General features: G+C 43.8%; 1 protein-coding gene across 1 annotated transcript; it reads left to right on the forward strand.

Moving 5' to 3' along the window:
• The first annotated feature begins 1,833 nt into the window (after positions 1 to 1,833).
• On the forward strand, positions 1,834 to 18,806 carry LOC129338803 (acyl-coenzyme A synthetase ACSM4, mitochondrial-like). Its single transcript, XM_054993293.1, has 13 exons — positions 1,834 to 2,035; positions 2,731 to 2,941; positions 3,716 to 3,923; positions 5,174 to 5,317; positions 7,516 to 7,672; positions 7,849 to 7,928; positions 9,597 to 9,720; positions 10,964 to 11,044; positions 11,191 to 11,292; positions 12,095 to 12,222; positions 13,218 to 13,317; positions 14,646 to 14,765; positions 18,553 to 18,806. The coding sequence occupies exons 1-13, from the start codon at positions 1,835 to 1,837 to the stop codon at positions 18,637 to 18,639; spliced, it is 1,743 nt and encodes a 580-aa protein (XP_054849268.1). The 5' UTR covers position 1,834; the 3' UTR covers positions 18,640 to 18,806.
• The last annotated feature ends 549 nt before the right edge of the window (positions 18,807 to 19,355 follow it).

Here is a 19,355-nt window from a genome sequence, read left to right on the forward strand (position 1 = left end):
AGGCTATTCCCTCCGGCAGACACTAAGTCAGTCTCCAAATTAAATGCCAGGTTGATCTCTCATATTCACCACATAACTAGGAGGAGTGTGGTGTAGCAGTTAGGATGTCAGGCCAGGACTGGGGTTTGAATCCCCCCCAAGTAAACGTGGAGCTGGTCACTCTGTCAGTCTAACCTACTTCAAAGGGTTGTTGTGAGGATAAAATGGGGGGGGGGGGTGTTTACTTCTCACCTCTTTGGGAGGAAGGTTGAGAAATAGGTAGTACCTTTAAAAAATAAACATTAAGAAATGACATGATTTCCACACACATTCTCCTCCTCTTGTTTTTGTGGCTTTTTATTAAAGGCTAATTGGTGAAATGAAAACCTGCATTCTCAGGGGAGAATAATCCTTTCCTCAGAAAGCCACATACAGTACACACAAGGACCGATTGGTTTTTAAAAGACAGAACGAGCAAGGGGAGCCGGGGAGTAGTTATTGCCTTCTATTGTGGCAGAGCATTGCAAAAGAATTAAGAGGAAATTTGCTTAAAAACCCGTCACCGCCAGGTAAGAATAGTTTGCTTGCTTTCTATTCCTGTATCCCTTGCTCAGTGTGAAATTTGTTCCTTTTCCTACAACGACCCTACAAGGAAGGGAGTCTGTGAGAAGGCGACATTTCCAAGCATTATATTATAGTAAATATAACTGCACAGTTACGGGCCAATGGCTAGAAGATTACTGTTGCAAAAATATGGCTTCCTATTACCTTCTAGTAATGTATTATCGGACTGAATAATCCAAACTGCAAATGTTTCACATACTGATGGGGAAAGAGCAACGCGAGGAGCTAAATTAAAGCGAGCTTATCCAAAACCAGGAAGGGGGCTTTTCAGGGCTAGTGATGAGGTTCAGCATCGTTGAGCACCTGCTGGGTCCCACCCGCTGACAAATGGACCGCTCCTAATTGGAGATGCTGGGTCGATTTCCTGTTTTCCAATGAAAGACGTGCCAGTGGAAGAAGCAGAATAAAAGAAAATTGCTCTCTGCTTCTTTTTCCAAGGGACCCGTCTCAATTAGCCAAGAAGGGCCCTACAACAATGCAGTGGTTTTTCTTGCTCTTAGGGCTCTCCAATCTTGTTGAGGCTGCATACACTTTGGTAATTCTGAGAACAGTTAGTGAGCACCGCCACATAATGGCTGCCAGGGAGAGGCATGGCCATCTGCAAGATAAATGTCTTGGGGTACAGGTCAATCACAAAATAGATGGAGGTTCCAACCCAAGTATTCTCCTATGTTGGAGATAGTTTCAGTTGTGTCGCTATGTTGGTCTGCAGTAAAAGAGCAAGATTTGAGTCCAGTAGCACCTTCAAGATCAACAGGATTTCCCGGGTATAAGTTTTTGAGAGTTAAAGCGCTGGTATCTGACAAGGAGCTTTGACTCTCAAAAGTTTATACTCAGGAAATCTTGTTGGTTTTTAAGGAGCTACTGGACTTGAGTCTTGCTCTCCTGTGTTGGAGGAAAACATTTTTAATGGGTGTTTTTTGCAGAGAAAAAGGGAATTTTTCCCGCTGTCTTCTGAAGCCCACCTGGTCCAATGAGGTGGAGCAAAAACTTTACAATGGGGAAGTTGGAAGTGGGTACTGGGTGCCAACAAATTGGCGGACAGAAGTTTGGGTTCACCAGAGCCAACCATGAGAACATTCAACAGAAGCAAAGCCGGGGCAGCCAGGCAGGGCTTTGCATCGTTCACACTCAAATTGTAACAAATAATTATTCTTTTCCAATTCATTTCTTTTTCCAAAGGCTTAATCCGCACATTACTGCCTGATCTCAGGCACAGCTGGCTTGTGTCATGAAAACACTAGTCAAACTCCAGGCTCTGAGACCTATTTGGAATCCCAAGCCGTTTTGCAATTCATTCCATAAAGATGGCAGGGCGTTTGCCTCTCTCAATCTTTCAGAGTACGAAGCCATTAACCGGTGTGAAAAGGAGGTCCCTGAGCACTTCAATTTTGCAAACGATATTCTGGACCAGTGGTCAAAGATAGAAAAGGTAACTGTTTTCTTCCAGCTGGAAACGGCAGCTCCCTGCCTGCCTTGCAAAAACAAATTAATACATTATCTGAATGGAGTAACGGTTTTACAAACAGATGGGGGCAGGGTTATGAATAGAGCCAGACGCAAGTGGGCCATGCTGAACTGTTGTCTGGGGCAGATTTCTGTCTCAAGCCATGCTTTCTTGACCAACATCTACCTAGGAAGACAGATATAAATGCAGCTGCATAAAACTCCCACATATTTTGCCTCAGTTTACATCAGCTTAACATATCTTAAACGCGACTCAAAATCCTGACTCCAGTTTAACATTGGCTGAATCCACATTATCTTGGCGCGTCCCAGTGTTGCACTAAATGTTCACTAAACACCTGGAAGTATAGCATCTTTCCAGCGCGATTCAGAAATTGCGCTTGAAAGACGCCATACTTCCGGGTGTTTAGCGAACATTTAGTGCAACACTGGGACGCGCCGAGGTAATGTGGATTCAGCCATTCTCTCTTGGGTCAGGCTGAGAGAGAAAGAAGCCAAGTCCAGGCCAGCTGGCAAGCTTCATGAGCAGGGATCTGAGCCCTTACTTCATCAGTCACATTCAACCATCATAGCTAACAGCTGTCAGTGGACCTATCCCTCCACCGTGACCGTTTTAAATTGCAGCAAATTACGAAGCTCATCTCTGATGCTGCATTGCAGGATGGACAAAGACCTCCTAACCCTGCCTTGTGGTGGATCAACGGGAAAGGGAGTGAAGTGAGATGGAGCTTTGAGGAGCTGGGAGCCCTGTCGAGGAAAGCGGCTAACGTCCTCCTGGATCCATGTGGTCTACAAAGAGGAGACCGAGCAATCCTCATTCTGCCTCGAGTCCCAGAGTGGTGGCTGCTGAATGTGGCGTGCATTAGGACAGGTGAAAAGGGTGTCATCCGGATACTGACAGGAGGAGATGCCTGAACTGGCTTTCCTCGTATTCCTTGTCTGTGTTTCATTGGTCCATCCTGTGTTAAACTTTTCACACTTTTTTAAAAGTGCATCACCCAGAACTTGACACAGTAGCTTGGATCCTGCCTACAGTTTCTGTGGATAGAAGGATTTTCATTTCTGGAAGCACGACTTCCCCATCTCCTCCCTTCTGCTGCAGCCCCAAATGCGCCCCCCCCCCAAATATATTGTTCATTGAGGAGTAGATTTGGTGGTTGGAAGGCTGCTGCAGAAAGGGAGGATCAGCAAATCTCTCTCTCTCTCTCTCTTTCTCTCACACACACACATACCTACTTGTGCAGGCAAAAATTTTAGGTGGAATCAAACCCAGATGAGGTTTTACTAGTTTGGACTACAGTGGAACTATTGCATCTCTTGACATGGAGACTGTGCATCTACTAAAGGGGCCTAAAATTGCATTGGCCCTTTTTGAAGCCACACCATGCTTTCAACTCACATGCAGTTTGTGAGCAACTGCTATCCCAGAGATCCTTTTAGATCACCGTGGCCACTGTAGGAAAGTTAGGAGGCAGCGAAGGGTCCCTCCATCATGCCTGAATCCAGCTCAGATTAGAATCCCCTCTCTGAAGAACACTTTGAGTTGAAGTTTCATTGTCATGTGTTACAAGAACAGGATTTTAAAAAATCTAATCGATAAATATCTGGCACCAAAGATGACTGTATTAATTAATTGCCCTTCTAGGGATTGTCTTCATTCCAGGGACACCTCTACTGACAGCCAAAGACATCCTGTACAGACTCCAGGCTTCTGAGGCCAAGTGTATTATTACAAATGACAATTTGGCCCCAGCAGTGGATTCAGTTTCCTCGTCTTGCCCAGCTCTGAAAACAAAGCTGCTAATCTCCGAAGGCAGGAGAGACGGATGGCTGAACTTCAAGGAGCTCTTTCAGTGAGTGCCCCCACAATGCTAGAAGGGATCACAATGACTTCCAAAGTACAAATGTTTGGTTAAACAGGTTAAAAATTCTTCCTGCTTGTGATAATTTGCTGTCTGCCAAAGAGGAGTAAAGCAGACTTTTTTCAAAATTTAATCCATGACGGCAATGTAAAAAGAACATGACCAGTGTTTTTTTACATATAACAAACAGAGGGACGTGATACTCCTGTCCCAACAACTTAAAGCATCCTGTAAAAAATTTGCCCCCCCACCCCGCCAACAATAAACAAAATTAAAAGATGACCAGGCTCCAAATGTTGGCACATCGATTGTGCAGGAAGGTTGGGCGTGCACACACGTGCAGGAACGTCAAATGGCTGTTGCATGGCCAACAACAGCCGTAGGAATAGGCCCCAGAATTAGTCCTTGGTAGCCACATTGTACTACACTATAAAAAAGGAGCTCCCAACCTCTTTAAACCCTGCATTTCAGGCATATCCAGTCAAGTTAAGGCACCTTTGGAATGCTGAGAAGGGGTGGCGAGCGCCACACTGAAATGGCTTCCACAGGAAGTACAGCCAAACAAAAACGTCTTCCTCAAGAGGCAGAGCCAAACACAATGCCTCCCTCCTCACTTTGCAAAAACCAATACAAACAGAAGAATAAAAAGAAATGGAGGAGAGCCTGAGGGGTGGATCAAGGGAGAGAGAAAGAGAGGGGGAATAAAAAGAGGGGAAGACTGAAGGGGAAATGGAACCTCAAGCCTGAGTGCTTACCAGTTCTCCGGATCCTCCATCGTGTGCGTGTGAGAAGTGCACATGTGCACTCCAGAGCCTACATTATTGTGCCGGGAATGACATCTTTCCTGGCATGACAACGAAGAGTCTGGCGTGCATGGGAGCGTGCTCAAGAGTCCCCAGGCCTGTTCCCCGCACCTCCCCCCCTCCAGATAAGAGGTGGCAGGGGGAAAGAAGCTGGGAGTGGGGTATTCCCTGCTCCCACTGGGAGACTGGGAAGCCTAGCGGCTACAGCTGCTATTGCAGCCATAGAAACCCTTTTCATTTGAATGACAGCAGCCAATAAAAAGCTCTTCCCTACAACGGCCCCATACTCACTTTTTGAAAAGCTTAGCAGGTGCCTTGAGAAGTACTGGTGGGTGCCATGATAGCATCTATGTGCGCCCCATTGAGGAATCCTTCTATAAAGTATAATGAATTGGGTTTTTCTTTTACTTCCATCATACTTCCTTCTCCTCCTTTAAGAACTGCCCCTTCTAGCCACAACTGTGTTAAAACAAAGAGTGATGAACCCATGACTATCTACTTCACAAGTGGAACCACGGGGTCTCCCAAGATGGCGGAGCACACCCACAGTAGTTATGGTATTGGATGTGCCATAACTGCAAGGTATGTGATCTGAATCTATTCCAGACTGCTTTCCCTTGTTCTTGTTTCATATTTTTGGGCCTTTCACAACCTTGTGCACCATCTTACATGCCTTCAAAGCTTTTTCCTGTTGATGCTCTCCTGTAAGTGTTGGTCCCAGCCTTATGAAACGGCTTCCAGAAGAGAATACTTAACACTCAAAGACTGCCAAGCCATTTTATTTAGCTGGGCCATTGTAGGGAATTAAGGACTTTCGGTGGGTGATATGGAGATGTTCCGGGGCATTTAGTTCTTGTAACTATGGTTTAGAGCAACATCCCGATCCAATAGCACCTTAAAGACCAATTAGATTTCCAAGGTATGAGCTTTCAAGAGTCAAAGCTTCTTTCATCAGATCGAAGGGAGCTTTGACTCTCAAAAGCTCAATCTAGTTGGTCTTTAAGGTTTTATTGAATCCAGATCTTGCTCTCCGACTGCAGACCAACACGGCTACCCACCTGCAACTGTCTGATTTTAATTTTTTTTCCTGTGCCCAGGCTTGTAAACCTGTTCCGAATCATGTTAGAAATAATTAAATAAATGTTAAATGAGTAAATAAATGGTAAATCATTTATCATGGTAAATAGATAAATGCTTAAATACTCCAAACGTTCTTGGTTGAAAGTAACATACCCCAGTGGCTAAAGGATGGCTCATGTTCCTCAGAGGGTGTCAACTGTTAAGAGATAGTCCCTTGATAGCTCAGCTTTTAAATAATGTCACTACTTTTAAATAACGTCACTTACTCCTAAGTCTTCCATGCTCATTCTCCTTCAAAGTGAACCAACCTACACAGTGCTGCCCCTAACATTTCTTACTGTTGGGAAAAAAGGGGAGCGCATAACAGTATTTTCCCATCTAGGGGTGATTCCAGAGAAATTCTTTTGGGGATCAAAAATATAGGCAAAAACATTATTGGCAAGGATTTCTTTTGTTACTATCCTTTGCCAAACAGCTGAGGGGCCAGCAGAGAGGAAGGAACCATGTAGATTCACGCCTACTGGCTGGAAAATTACATCCCATCCTGTGTGCTGGTTTAGGAGTTTGAGAGATAAGCACTTTCTATTTAAGCCGTTTCCACAAGTCCTTATAGGCAAGGCCAACCCAGGAAACTCTGGTGATGTTTCCCCAGGACTCCACATGTCTCAGTTTGCAAAACGTTTGCAGGCTGTTTTCCTACCGTTTTTTCTGGGACTGCACTTCCCTGGTATTTTCTTTTGCCACGGGTTGATGGAGCGCTTCTTCTACATTCTAGGGCATGTCAACAGTTAAAGCGCTCTAAGGAATCCTACAATCATCACCCAGCTGTTTCCCCAAAGCTCTCAACGAAGCGATCACTAATATGCATAGTAAAAAAAACATTTGAAAGGGAGGCAGGCAACAATGACGAAAATGTCCCGACTGCCCCTCCCAAACCACTTTTTCTATGAACTACAGAGGCTATCCTGCAACCTCAAAGTGCAAAGTAAGCGCTTTGGGGGAGTGTGTGTGGAGGCTGAGTTTTCAGCACAAATCAGCAAAACACACACAGTAAGTGGGAAAAGGGCAGGAACAACCAGCTGTGTGGAAACGGCCTTACTTACAACCACCTGCAGTTTTGATTTTTTTTGAATACTGAAATTCAGATATTGGTGTTATATGCATGTAATTATATATGTATGCATGTGTTTTTATGAAAGGTTTTGGATTGTGAAGGCCCGTGGTCATATACAATAAATTCTTTTGTCTTAGATATTGGGGTTGTTTGAGAAATTTGCTGCGGTTCATGAAGCTACGCTAGTTAGATATGTTGGCCAGCAGAAGGGGAGTGGGAGATATATTCAGAGGGATAGCTGCTTTATCTTGCCGCCTTCTGGAGGTATCCCTGTTCCAGATTTAAGCCCTGTGCTGAAAACAGTTGGTGGGGCTGAGTTTAGTGAAGTCTTGGTTTCTTCCTAAAATGATCTGGAAAGGGACTGCTGCGAAAGGGGCTACGGCATGCCACCAGAATCCTCAGCACGCTCACAGTTCTCGTAATTCTTTGGAGCGGGACAACCATGACAGTTAAGTCAGTATAAAACTAGCATATAAATCTGCAACATCCATATGCTTTCTGAATCTCTTTGGAAACAGCTAAAGATGTTGGAGGGGGATGTTTTATAACTTAACCTGGACCACCCACTCATTTCTGTATTTCACAGGTACTGGTTGGATTTGAAACCATCAGACATAATGTGGAACATGTCTGACACAGGCTGGATCAAGGCCGCCATAGGGAGTGTTTTTGCTCCATGGCTTCGTGGCTCCAGCGTCTTCATACACCACATGCCACAGTTTGATCCAAGAGAGACTCTGAATGTAAGAGTACAAATCCTGTCATGTGGATGGGTTTCCTTTTCACACAGTTGGCCAACTAGGCCCAAGTATTTTCTTAGAGGGACCAAATCTGAGGGCGCACATGATGATGACGCGGGGACATACTGATACTTGTCTAAGCAAACTCACAATATTTTCCCCATTCTCAATCTCTTCAGACGCTCATCAGGTACCCGGTCACTACAATGTGCAGTGCTCCTACTGTCTATCGGATGCTGGTGCAACAGGATCTTACCAGGTACTCTTGACTTGTTTACTGGCACAAGGAAGGTGCAGGCACTGTTCTTCAGCACCCGTATTCAGCCTTGCAACTTTAAGAAATAACCCACCCTATCTGTCGATCTGCATCTGATCCACAGACTAATCTGCTCAATATTATCTCTTAAAATGACAAGAAGATGCATTATACTGAAACAGAACATTGGTCCAGCTAATGCACCCAATACTGTGTGCACTGAGTGGCGGTTTTATAAGATGGTTTATTGAGAGCGAGTTTGGTGTAATGTTTAAGAGTGGCGTGACTCTTATCTGGAGAACTGGGTTTGATTCCCCACTCCTCCACTTGAAGCCAGCTGGGTGACCTTGAATCAGTCACAGCTCTTCCAGAGTTCTCTCAGCCCCACCTGCCTCACAGGGTGATTGTTGTTGGGATAATAATACTTTGTAAACCGCTCTGAGTGGACATTAACTTGTCCTGAAGGGCAGTATATTAATTGAATGTTGTTGTTGCTGTTGTTATTATTATTCAAAAGTTTCAATCAAATACTATTTTTTGTTACTGTTTTATTGTTTGTAACGGCCTTTGGCCTAATGCAATAAACCTTACCTACCTACCTACTATTTTTTTAAAAAAACAGCACCAGTTGTCTGTTCCAATCATCTGTTTTACAGATCAGCAAATCAAATCCAGATGGGCAGTCACGCAGGGGAGATCTTAGCCTCAGGGCATCCAGGGCAGATGCCCCTGGCCCCATGTTCTGAGCTCCTCCACCCTTCTGCCCAGTTGCCCCAGGCGTTGCTGTTGAGCTTTCATGCTGCCTGAGACTCAGGCAATGTGTGTATAGGAGGGAGTTAGCTCTGGGGTGGTCAGGGACCTGCCCCACCCTACAGCCAATAGCCTTCCCCCTGATTCTGGATCTTAAAAGTTTTGCCCGGGGTCCCAGAATCACTAAGACCCTCCCTCAAGTCATGCCTGCTGGTGTTTGTGATGCTGTGTGGTTGCTAAACCCATTAAAATAGGCTGGTTTGGATCCAGCCAGCTTTTTTACCCTCCCTCTTGCCCAATTTGCCTTTCTACTTGCAATGTCCCGTGTGTGTGTGTTATGTGCCGTCAAGTAACCTCCGACCTACGGCAACCCTATGAATGAAAGACCTCCAGACTGTCCTGTCATTAACAGACTTGCTCAGATTCTGCAAACAGGAGGACATCACTTCTTTTACTGAGTCAGGCCATCTCATTTTAGGTCTTCTTCTTTTCCTACTGCCTTCCACTTTTCCTAGCATTATTGACTTTTCCAGAGGATCTTGTCTTCTCATGATGTGACCAATGTATGATAGCCTCAGTCTTGTCGTTTTAGCCTCCAGAGAGAATTCAGGCTTGATTTGATCTAGTATCCATTTAATTGTCCTTTTGGCTGTCCATGGTATCCGCAAAACTCTCCCCCAGCACCACAATGTCCCATAGTCCCCACCATACCCCTTTTGAATGGTCAAAGAGGAACCTCATTGCTTATTCACCAGCAGAAAAATGGACTGGATCCAGCTGGATTTCTTTGACCACCCCCAACCCCCAACTAACGCCATGCAGAGGGATATATCACAAGGAAGAAAAACTTCCTGATTGTGGGGCAGGAAATGTGCAGTCACACACACAACCCTCAAACCTGCTCTCATTATGAATCTTCAGCTACAGATTCAAGAGTCTAAGGCACTGCCTGACAGGAGGGGAGCCGCTGAATCCTGAAGTGCTGACACAATGGAAAAAACAAACAGGGCTGGAGCTGTACGAAGGCTACGGACAAACTGAAGTGGTATGTATATAGCTGAGTCAAAACCTTGTTGTCAAGGAACTAAACTAGGGAACAAATCTTTCTATGGGTGAATCAAAACTGGAGAGTGACTTTCTTTATTAGCACAGGTATAGAAGTCAGTGAATACGTTTTGTTCAGTGCTGTTATAACCAGAGCACTTCCTAGAAAGTGATCAATTTACTCAGGAAGGGAGCTGAACGGCTTGGTATTTGGGAGTACCAAAAACCAGATGCCTTCTAAAGACAACATTCCAACCAACATGTGTCGAAGGAGAGTGGGCACAAGTTGCCCTGCCCTCCCATGTACATGCCATCATTGTCTCCATCCCTAGGATCTGGAACTCTGCTTTTAAAAAACATTATCACAAGGACAGAACTTATGTGACGCATACATTGTGTCAGCGCATAAATGCCATGCTCACATGAGCCAACAAGCATGCTTGTGCCTGCTTCCCCTGCTTATGAACATCGATTTCAACACATGCAAAGCCCATCACATGAGCCCTCCATCCAATGTGGTATTGGAGATCAGTTGTAATAATAGGAGATCTCCAGGCCCCACCTAGAAGCTGGCAACCTTATTTATATTCCACCACGCTTGTACTAAAAAAAAAAAAATCAGGGCAGCTTACAAGATAAGAAATAAACCAATGAATTAAACCACGATAATGAAAACAATGCAACAGGAATAAAAGCAAGGTAAGCAGCAACAGCTAAAATCCGTCCTGTGGCCCATTCGGATCCAACTCAAAACTCTGGTACCTTAAAATAAGCTTATACAAAAATACAAGCAATGTCTTCAACATAAACCTTAAAAAAATACAGCTTTTTGACAACCAAACAAAGCCCGCACAGTTTTGGGGAGACTGTTCATTTAGCCACCTCCAGAAAAGAACTATCTTAACTGATCTCCATAAGGCCGTCAGTGAGGGGGCCAAACAAGTCTTGAAAGGGAGGATGTTCCAGAATATGGGCGCAAACACAGAGAAGGCCTTCTCCTGTGTGCTCATCAGTCTTACCTTTGGAAGAGTCAGCCTGTGGGGAATATTCAGCTCCAGAGGATTTCGTTCAAAAAGTCTTAGGGATTCGGTTCTGCTGCAACAGGCTAACACAACATACACAGCAGCATTCAGCCCTCACAGATCTCTCAAGAAACGGACAGACGTTCATTTCCAGGCCAATAACTTTGAGGTAAAGAGTTTTTTTAAAAAAATTCAGTTGAATTAAAATTTTGTTTGCTACAGGGTGTGATATCACTAACCGAAAAAGGAAAGAAAATTAAGCCTGGGTCCATGGGTAAGCCAGCTCCACCATATGATGTTCAGGTAAGACAACAGTTTGTTTGTCAATCAGATGGGGAAAAACAAGATTCAAGAATGGCACCTGAATGTTTGTATTCAGAGGATACAGGGAGGTCCTGTTTCTCCGTCATCATTCACTCAAACTGGCTGCTGTGTTTGCCATTTTGTAGATCATAGATGAAAACTGTAATATTCTACCTCGTGGGGAGGAAGGAGACATCGCCATCAGAATTCAGTCCAAGCAGCCATTTTGTTTTTTTACTCGCTATGTGGTAAGTAACTCCCTGCACTTTCCCCGCTACATCATTTCTGTATGAAAATGCCCCATTTGATAATATTACAACCTCAGATAACTCTTGATTCATAAAACGGCAGACACGTTGCTCTTCTGAACACAAAGAAATCAAATGGCAGAACTTTACAGTATTATTAATGGTGATGTTTTCCTCATCTAAAACTTGCCCAACACACATGAAGCATTTTGACAGCCTGTCTGAAAGGGGTAGTATTGATTGGAATGAGTAGCAAAGATATTGTAAGCAGGGAGGGAATGAAGAAACCCCCCAAACCGACTTTTAAAATAAATTGTTAATTAAAGGCAGAATACTTTTAAAAGATAATCTATCATGTTGAAATTGGTTTATTCTTCTACGGGTCAAAGCAGACCACAATTGCCTCTTCAGAATGTGTGTGGCTTATTTATAAACAGCAGCAGGAGGCCCCAATTCAGATCTGGACCATTATGTGGGAGAAGGAGGAGTTCTCTCTCTACCCTTATGCCCTTTTGCCAACCTCAAACAGATTACTATTTGTTCCCTTCAAGAAAATAAACAGCTAACATTTAGGCAACCTGCCTGTTTTCCCCCAGTTGAGCAAATATCATCTTGGGGGTGGGGGGAGGCTGTTTGACGCCTGGAAACTGGGTGGGAACTCTTGGAGCTATTCATAAAAATAAGTATTGGCGATCCAATCCTAGATCTTTCAGTATCTTGTTTGGTTTGACCTCAAGCCAGCAGCCATGGATGAGCTATGTTCAAACTCCATTTTTTTTTAAAAAAAATTGTCTATTGCAAGGATAATCCAGAGAAAACTGCCTCAACCTTTCGTGGGAATTTCTATATCACTGGAGACAGAGGGTGGATGGATGAAGAAGGCTATCTGTGGTTTGTTGCAAGAGCTGACGACGTCATCATCTCCTCTGGGTTTGTACATTTCAGAGCAAAAAAAAAAAATCACAAATTTATTCCCTTGTAAAACCAAATCAATTTAATCGTGCTGATTCAAGCTACTGGCAGTCCTTAAAAACAATCAACAAACTTCGGTTGGTACAAAAATGCAGCAACTTGTCTTTTTACTGGAGTGAGCCAATGTAAACATATCTCATGTGATCCTGATGACCTACACCAGTTTCTTGTTTCCAAGCTCAGTGTAAGGTGTTGGTTCTTACCTTTCATGGGCGGGGCCTTACTTACAGCAGCAATTCCCAATCTTTTTTGGCACCGGGGGGTGGTGGTGGTGGTTTTGGAATGATACAATTGTGCACTTTATTTCAATTATATTATAATATATAATGAAATAATTATACAACTCACCACAATGCAGAATCAGTGGGAGCCCTGAGCTTGTTTCCCTGCAACTAGACGGTCCCTACCTCGCCTGCTCCCTGGAGCTGGCTCTGCGCTCGCCCGCCACTCACCTCCTGTGTGGCCCGATACCGGTCCGCGCCCAGGGGGTTGGGGACCCCTGATTTAAAGGACCCTTAATTAACAGACCATTTCTGCCTGTATGGCAAGTTGTATTCAGTTCACGCACCTTTGCTGACTGTGCCATCTCTCAGGGCTGCAAAATCAGCCGCTGCTCATTCAGGGATTTTTCTGTAGAAGTCCCTGTGGACTGGATCAGCCTTTCAGAAGATGATGAGAAAATCACCTTCCCTGCTGGCCTTTAGCAGGCAGTGCTGCTTAGGAGAGAGAGCCTTTTGCTGAATGTATTAGGATATTGTGCGGAAAGTCAAAGCACATTTTGTTTGTTCAATACTCTTAGATATGGATTTTGCTTTTAAGTGAGGGGTAAAGGTGGGATATATATATTCTAGTAAAAAAAAAATGTTCCAAAACAGAGAGCTCTCCATCCTGAATAAGAAGACAAATATTATATACATTAAAAATGAGGTTCTGGCTACTTCTCCTCCTCCTAGGTATCGTATTGGGCCTTTTGAGGTGGAAAGCGCCTTGATTGAACATCCAGCCGTGGTTGAGTCTGCTGTGGTCAGCAGCCCAGATCCTATCAGAGGAGAGGTAATGAAGAACTTAACCTCTAACCCCTCACATTTAAGAAAAGTGATTTCATGGGGGCCCTGCAAATATGATGGGTGGGCAAACTCTTCCCGAATTAATTTCTTTCATAATCATTTTATACTTTTGTTTCCTGTCTCCTTTGCTTTTCTCTGTGCAGTACATAGGTTCATTTGTATTGTGTATAGGCATCATACAGATTTTTAACACAGGTTGTACAGTATTTATACTAGGGATACCTCCACTTTTTGTAGTTCTGCCATTTTGATGCAAAACTCCCCTTTTTCGATGTTGCTTATACCCAGTCCTCATTACTTTGGAGTATAAACATGTATAACAAATAATTGTTGTTAACAATGGTGCAAAAATGCCATAAAATAAGACTATGTGGAACACAAAAAGCAAAACTTGCTGGAACAAGAAGACATATTCATAATGCACTGCTTGTTGTATATACACAACGTATATACTCCAAATGGGACTTAGTTGGCGCAAAAACTTCCTAGTTATGCCAGCTGCCATCCCTGGTGGCTTAACTATTTGTGTACATCCACAGCCATGCTTAGAATTCTGTTTGTGTTGGCAAAGGCCACACCATATTGCCAGCTTATGAAAGGATGTAAGGCAATTACTGAAAGGCTTCCATATGCCAAAGTGGTTACAAGCATAGACCCTCAGAATAAAACACAGCAAGAGCTGCCTCGAATTATTTTTTCCCAGCTGCTCCAAAATTCTTCATAAATTTAGAGCCAGTTCCCCTCTGTTTGTTCTAAGGCAGGGGGATCCATATGACTCCCTTTGGGATGATCTAAAATGATCTGAGAACTTTTGTGGGGAGAGGATCATTCAAGATTCTAGGCAATACCTTTTCTTTCTTTCTTTCTTTCTTTCTTTCTTTCTTTCTTTCTTTCTTTCTTTCTTTCTTTTTCTTTCAATTTATAGTCCAGTTTCCCACTTGCAACGGCTTTTGACAGACAAAAGAAGAGTTTTATACTGCTCAGTTTACCCGGAGGATAAAATCCCAAACCTCTTCCCCAGGCCCTTAAAAATGTAGCACACGGCAAACAGGAATCAAATCTAACGTTAGGAATCTGGACGAGGGTCTCGCTGAATGTATGCCTGATTTCTGTGTGTCATATGGACCCTATTGTATTGTTTATTGAATGTCCCAGCTGTTGATTGTATTGAATTACATTACTGTGTAATCCAGCTTGAGTCTCATTGAGAAAGGCAGACTATAAATAATGTAAATAGACCTAAATAAATATGTCACCTCCTCTAGAGTGCTGTCTTTGATTAACTAAATGATACATCCCAACTTTTCTTCCTAGGTGGTGAAAGCTTTTGTAGTCTTATCTCAGTCCTTTGCATCACATAATGCTGAGAAGTTGACCGTTGAGCTTCAAGACCATGTGAAGAAAATTACAGCTCCCTACAAGTATCCTAGAAAAGTAAGGACTATTTCAAAGCTGTATGAACCAGGCAGCATATTTAGGAAAAGTCCATTATCACTAAGTCAATGACCTCATTTTAGTTTCCATTTAACATTCCTACTTTCTGATATGGGGGCTCCTCCTCTGGGGACAAAACTATAATAGCTGTTTTGTCCACTGTAACATAATACGATAGTCTACAGCTAAATTTGACCTCTGCTGTTGCCTCTGTTGAGTAAAACTGCTGTGATAGAAGCAAACAAAACAGGAAGGCAGGTTGACCAAAAAATTAAAAAAATAGAAAGAGTGAAACAAAAAGGTAATTGGATGTAGAACCTCAAAAAGGGACATAACAGTACCCCCCAAGTTTTCATTATTAATGTTGTAACGGATGCTGTGTTTATCTTATATATATTTAGGTATGGCACAGAGATGTTACAGTCTGTATCTCTTCCATTTCATGCACTTTTGACTTCACCATCTAAGTTTTTCTCTCTTTATGCTGATATATATGCACATATATCTAATATTTAGAACACTTTTCAACCGATTTGAACTTTAATCCCCAGTCATAAGGGCTAGAAACCTGGGCTGGGCGCTAAGGTATTTAAAGGTCCATGTATTCAGTGGGGGAAAGTAAAACATCTACCACTTTGAAAAACCTGTGGAACAATCTAGATATTTATTTAAATTTCTATGCTCCACCATTCCTCTTGGTTAAAAGTCGTTACTGTGTAGTTTCAATTGGATTGTGTAGCTTCAGCTAGATAATGCCCCAATTTGTAAAAACGTTTCATTCAGCAGGCCCACTGTGCGCCAGAGCAGGATCGGTGCTATAAGGGACCCAAGGAATTCATGCAGCTATAATAGGAGGCCAAATAAATCTTAGTCCTTAAAATGCCACAATGATTCCATGGTTTTGAAAAATACAGTTGCCCCAGAAGCCCACAATTTATATTTTATTATACTTAAGGAAGCCAGAACTGCATCCACCACCCCACCCCATGTACAAAGCTGCTGGCACTTCACCTGCCCTGCATCCAAAACCCTTTTGAAGACTAAAAAAACAGGAGGCAGTGAAAAGAAAAGGAAAACAAACTGAGAAAGTGACAGAAAAGAAGGAAGGGGAAATGGTGGGCGGGAGTGAACTTGGAAAAATGAGAAAGGAAGGCAGGGAGGGAGGAAGAAAAACAGAGGTACTGAGAAAGGAATGGGAAGTAAATAGACCCCTCATTATTTGAGAGTGAGAGTATCTTATAACCTTCCTTAACATATGATACTGAGGCTTCTTTCCCCCTCTAACAAGTAGGTACTGAATAACACTCCCACCTAGGGTTGCCAGCTCCAGGTTGAGAAATTCCTGGAGAATTTGAGGGTGGAACCTGAAAAGGCAGGATTTGGGGTTCAGGAACCTCAGAAGGTTATAATGCCATAGAGTCCATCCTCCAAAGCAGCCATTTTCTCCAGGGGAACTGATCTCTATGGCCTGGAGATCATTTGTAATTCCTAGAGATCTCAAGCCATCGCCTGGAGACTGGCAACCCTACTCCCACCCTATTAGGTGCCTAACTAGGTCTCTTTCTCTCTGTCAAAAATGTTATTAATCCTTGTAAAATCTTGAAAGTTCTCCTTACTGTCATGATATTCTATGGATTAATGGATGTACCACACAAAATGATTTCAACCAGTAGCCATTGCCTGCAATAAGGAACTTGTGCATTGCTGGCAACATTATCTGCAATAAGGATCAGAGTACAATTGTAATAATAATGATAACATTAACATATAGTCAACTCCTGTCCTTCAACGTGTCTCGGCCTACCTGCTTCAGTCCGCAAAGCATTGCAGCCAGCTGGGCCTAGCTGAGGCCTGGCCTCTACCTGGAAGCCTCCTGCATCGCCTGAGTTGAATTGCACCTTTCATAAGCCCAGTCAGGAGGTGGGAATGAGGAGCTAATTCTTGACCAGGTGAAGGAAAGTTGATGAAGGCAAATAAGAACAAGACCCTAAGGATCCTGGGAATTGTAGTCTGGCATCCACAGAGGCCTGGTCTTGTGCTGCTACAGTTGCTGTTTTAAGGGATAGTAGGAGACAGAAGGCAGACATAAAGTGCTAGCAGAAGATTTGGGGGCTTGGCCTGTGAGTAGTTCAGCAGTCAGCTGGGAAAGAGTTAACTGTGGAATCCTAAAGCAGCATTGTCCCCCGCTGATGTCCTTGGGTTTCGAGACATTTAGGGCCAAACTAGACATGCAGGTTTTTAGAGAGTTGGATCTGGGTCCCCCGGACCCAATTCGAGTTCCCTGCAGCTACACAGCAGCTTTGGGGAGTAGCTGTTAAAAATAAAGGAGACCCTAAACGCAGGGTTGCCAGGTCCCTATACCCTCCCACCGGGAGAGGGGGGGACCTGGCACTTACCTTCGGCTCGTATGTGCTCCCAACAGGCACGGCGATGTCACTTCCAGAAGTGACATTGTCGTGCTGGCTGCAGGAGTGTTCCTGTGCTTCGTCTGGGGGCGATTTGGGCCCCAAACGGGCCAAATTGGCCCCACACGAGATGGGAGCGCTCGCGTGGCAGGCATAACATCACTTCTGGTGGTGATGGCAAACCTCCTGGGAGTTTGCCCGCCACCAGGGGGTACCTGAGAACCCTACCTAACCCCCTCAGAATGCCTCCATGGGCATAGGAGGGGCTCCTTCCTCCCCCCTCAAACTGTTTCCCCTTGTCAAAGTAGGAGTGGTGGAAGTGTTTCCCCGGGTTTTTTTTTGTTCCACATGAAGCATTCTTTGCATGAGGAGCTGTAAAAACTGGGGGGGGGGGGGCTCTTCCCATGCTATTGTGACACAGGGAAACGGCTTGAGCCCTTCCTTCCCTCGTGGAAGCATTCGGAGGCCATTTGGGCTTAGATTTTACTTTTACTTTTCAACTGTTGTGGGTCACATCTGCATGCCTAGGTTGGCCTGTAGACTGAAACCACTCTGCCTAGGCTTGCAGCACAACTGAATTGCCAGTGTTGATTTAACAGGAGTCGATTCAAGGCCTGAGATGAACCGCAGTGGCTCAGTTTAATGCACAAGGGGGCACCAGGGCCCAGTCACATTCTTTTTCTACATTCTGCACTGCTACTATAAATAACACAATTAAAACAATGAAATGTTAATATATAATGGTTGTGTGACCTACATAGGTATTTCCCCACTGCACTCAGCAAAGTGCAGTGCACCCCTACAACACAAGTGCTTAGTTACTCTGGTTGGTTCTTTTCTCCTCCGTTCCATCTTCACAACAGGCCCCTGAAGTGTGTCAGGCGGAGAGCCAGTGCTTGGTCCCAGGTCACTCCACGAGATTCATGGCTGAGCAGGGATTTGACCCCAGGCCTCTAGTCAAAAGTTCCAGATTATACCATGTGTGATATTTATGCCCTTCTTTGGTTACGGGATTAAATTAACTAATCCACTCTTGGTAGGTGGTGTGCTGGCTACTGTTGGACTAGGATCTGGGTAACCAAGGCTCAAATTGCTCCCACTCCTATAAAGTTTGTCAAGGGTCCTTGGGCCAGTCATTCTTACTCAGCTTCACCTACCTCACAAGATTATTGTGAGGAGAAAATGGCAAAAGGAGAACTGTGCTCATGGCCCTGAGCTCCTTGGAAGAAGGGTGGGATATTAGAGTGATACTTTTGCAAAAATGAAATTCTAGTTTCACTCTTTTATTGGTTAGAAAACAGACGAAGATGAGCCCACTCTGAAAACAGACTGACGTCTATCAATTCCATGACTATCTTGCCTTTTCGTTTTCCTTCAATCAGGTGGAGTTTGTCCAGCAGCTGCCGAAAACCATCAGTGGCAAAATCAGAAGAAATGAATTAAGGAAAAAGGAATGGGGACAGATGTAGCTTGACACTCATGTACAGCAAACGTTTTCCATTAACCTGGCCAGTGCTAGGTAGCAAACTTCAAGAAGATAGCATATATTTGCAAAACGCGTATGTCATTTTAAATGTAAGGGGTTATTGTGGCAGAGAGGGGGAGGAAAGATATTAAATGAAGAATCAATTCTAAACCAGTTCCTTGTGATCAAAAGCCTTATGGGGGATTCTACTGTTGATTTAAAAGCTTTGTTAGAAGGGATACGGACACAGAATGGTACACAGAAATCTGACATTTGCACCTCTCTTAGCAAAAGATATCAACTGACAGTAACAGAAAGAAGCATCACAGACTATGTTGCCCACCCCATTACTGATACTGATAACACTCACTTACAGAACAGATGGAGGGCACGGGAGCGGGGGGTGGAACCTAGGATGACAGCCTGAGCCCCCGATTTCCATCAGTAAAGGGAAGGAGCCAGTTCTCAATTTTCTAGTGTTGGTTTTAACATGATTGTTTCAGATAGGTAACCGTGTTGGTTTCCTGTAGAACAGCAGGATGTGTGTCCAGTGGCTCCTTAGAGACCAACAGGATTTTTCAAAGGAGTAAGATTTTGAGAGTCAAAGCTCCCTTCTTCAGATAACATGGCTTTTTAACATGAATTTGTTTGTACAATTTTGATTGGCAAGCACAATGATGGAACAGTGGAACAGGAAACTAAAATAAATGTTCTTTACAC

This window comes from Eublepharis macularius, chromosome 12 (genome assembly GCF_028583425.1).
Source record: "Eublepharis macularius isolate TG4126 chromosome 12, MPM_Emac_v1.0, whole genome shotgun sequence".
NCBI lineage: Eukaryota > Metazoa > Chordata > Lepidosauria > Squamata > Eublepharidae > Eublepharis > Eublepharis macularius.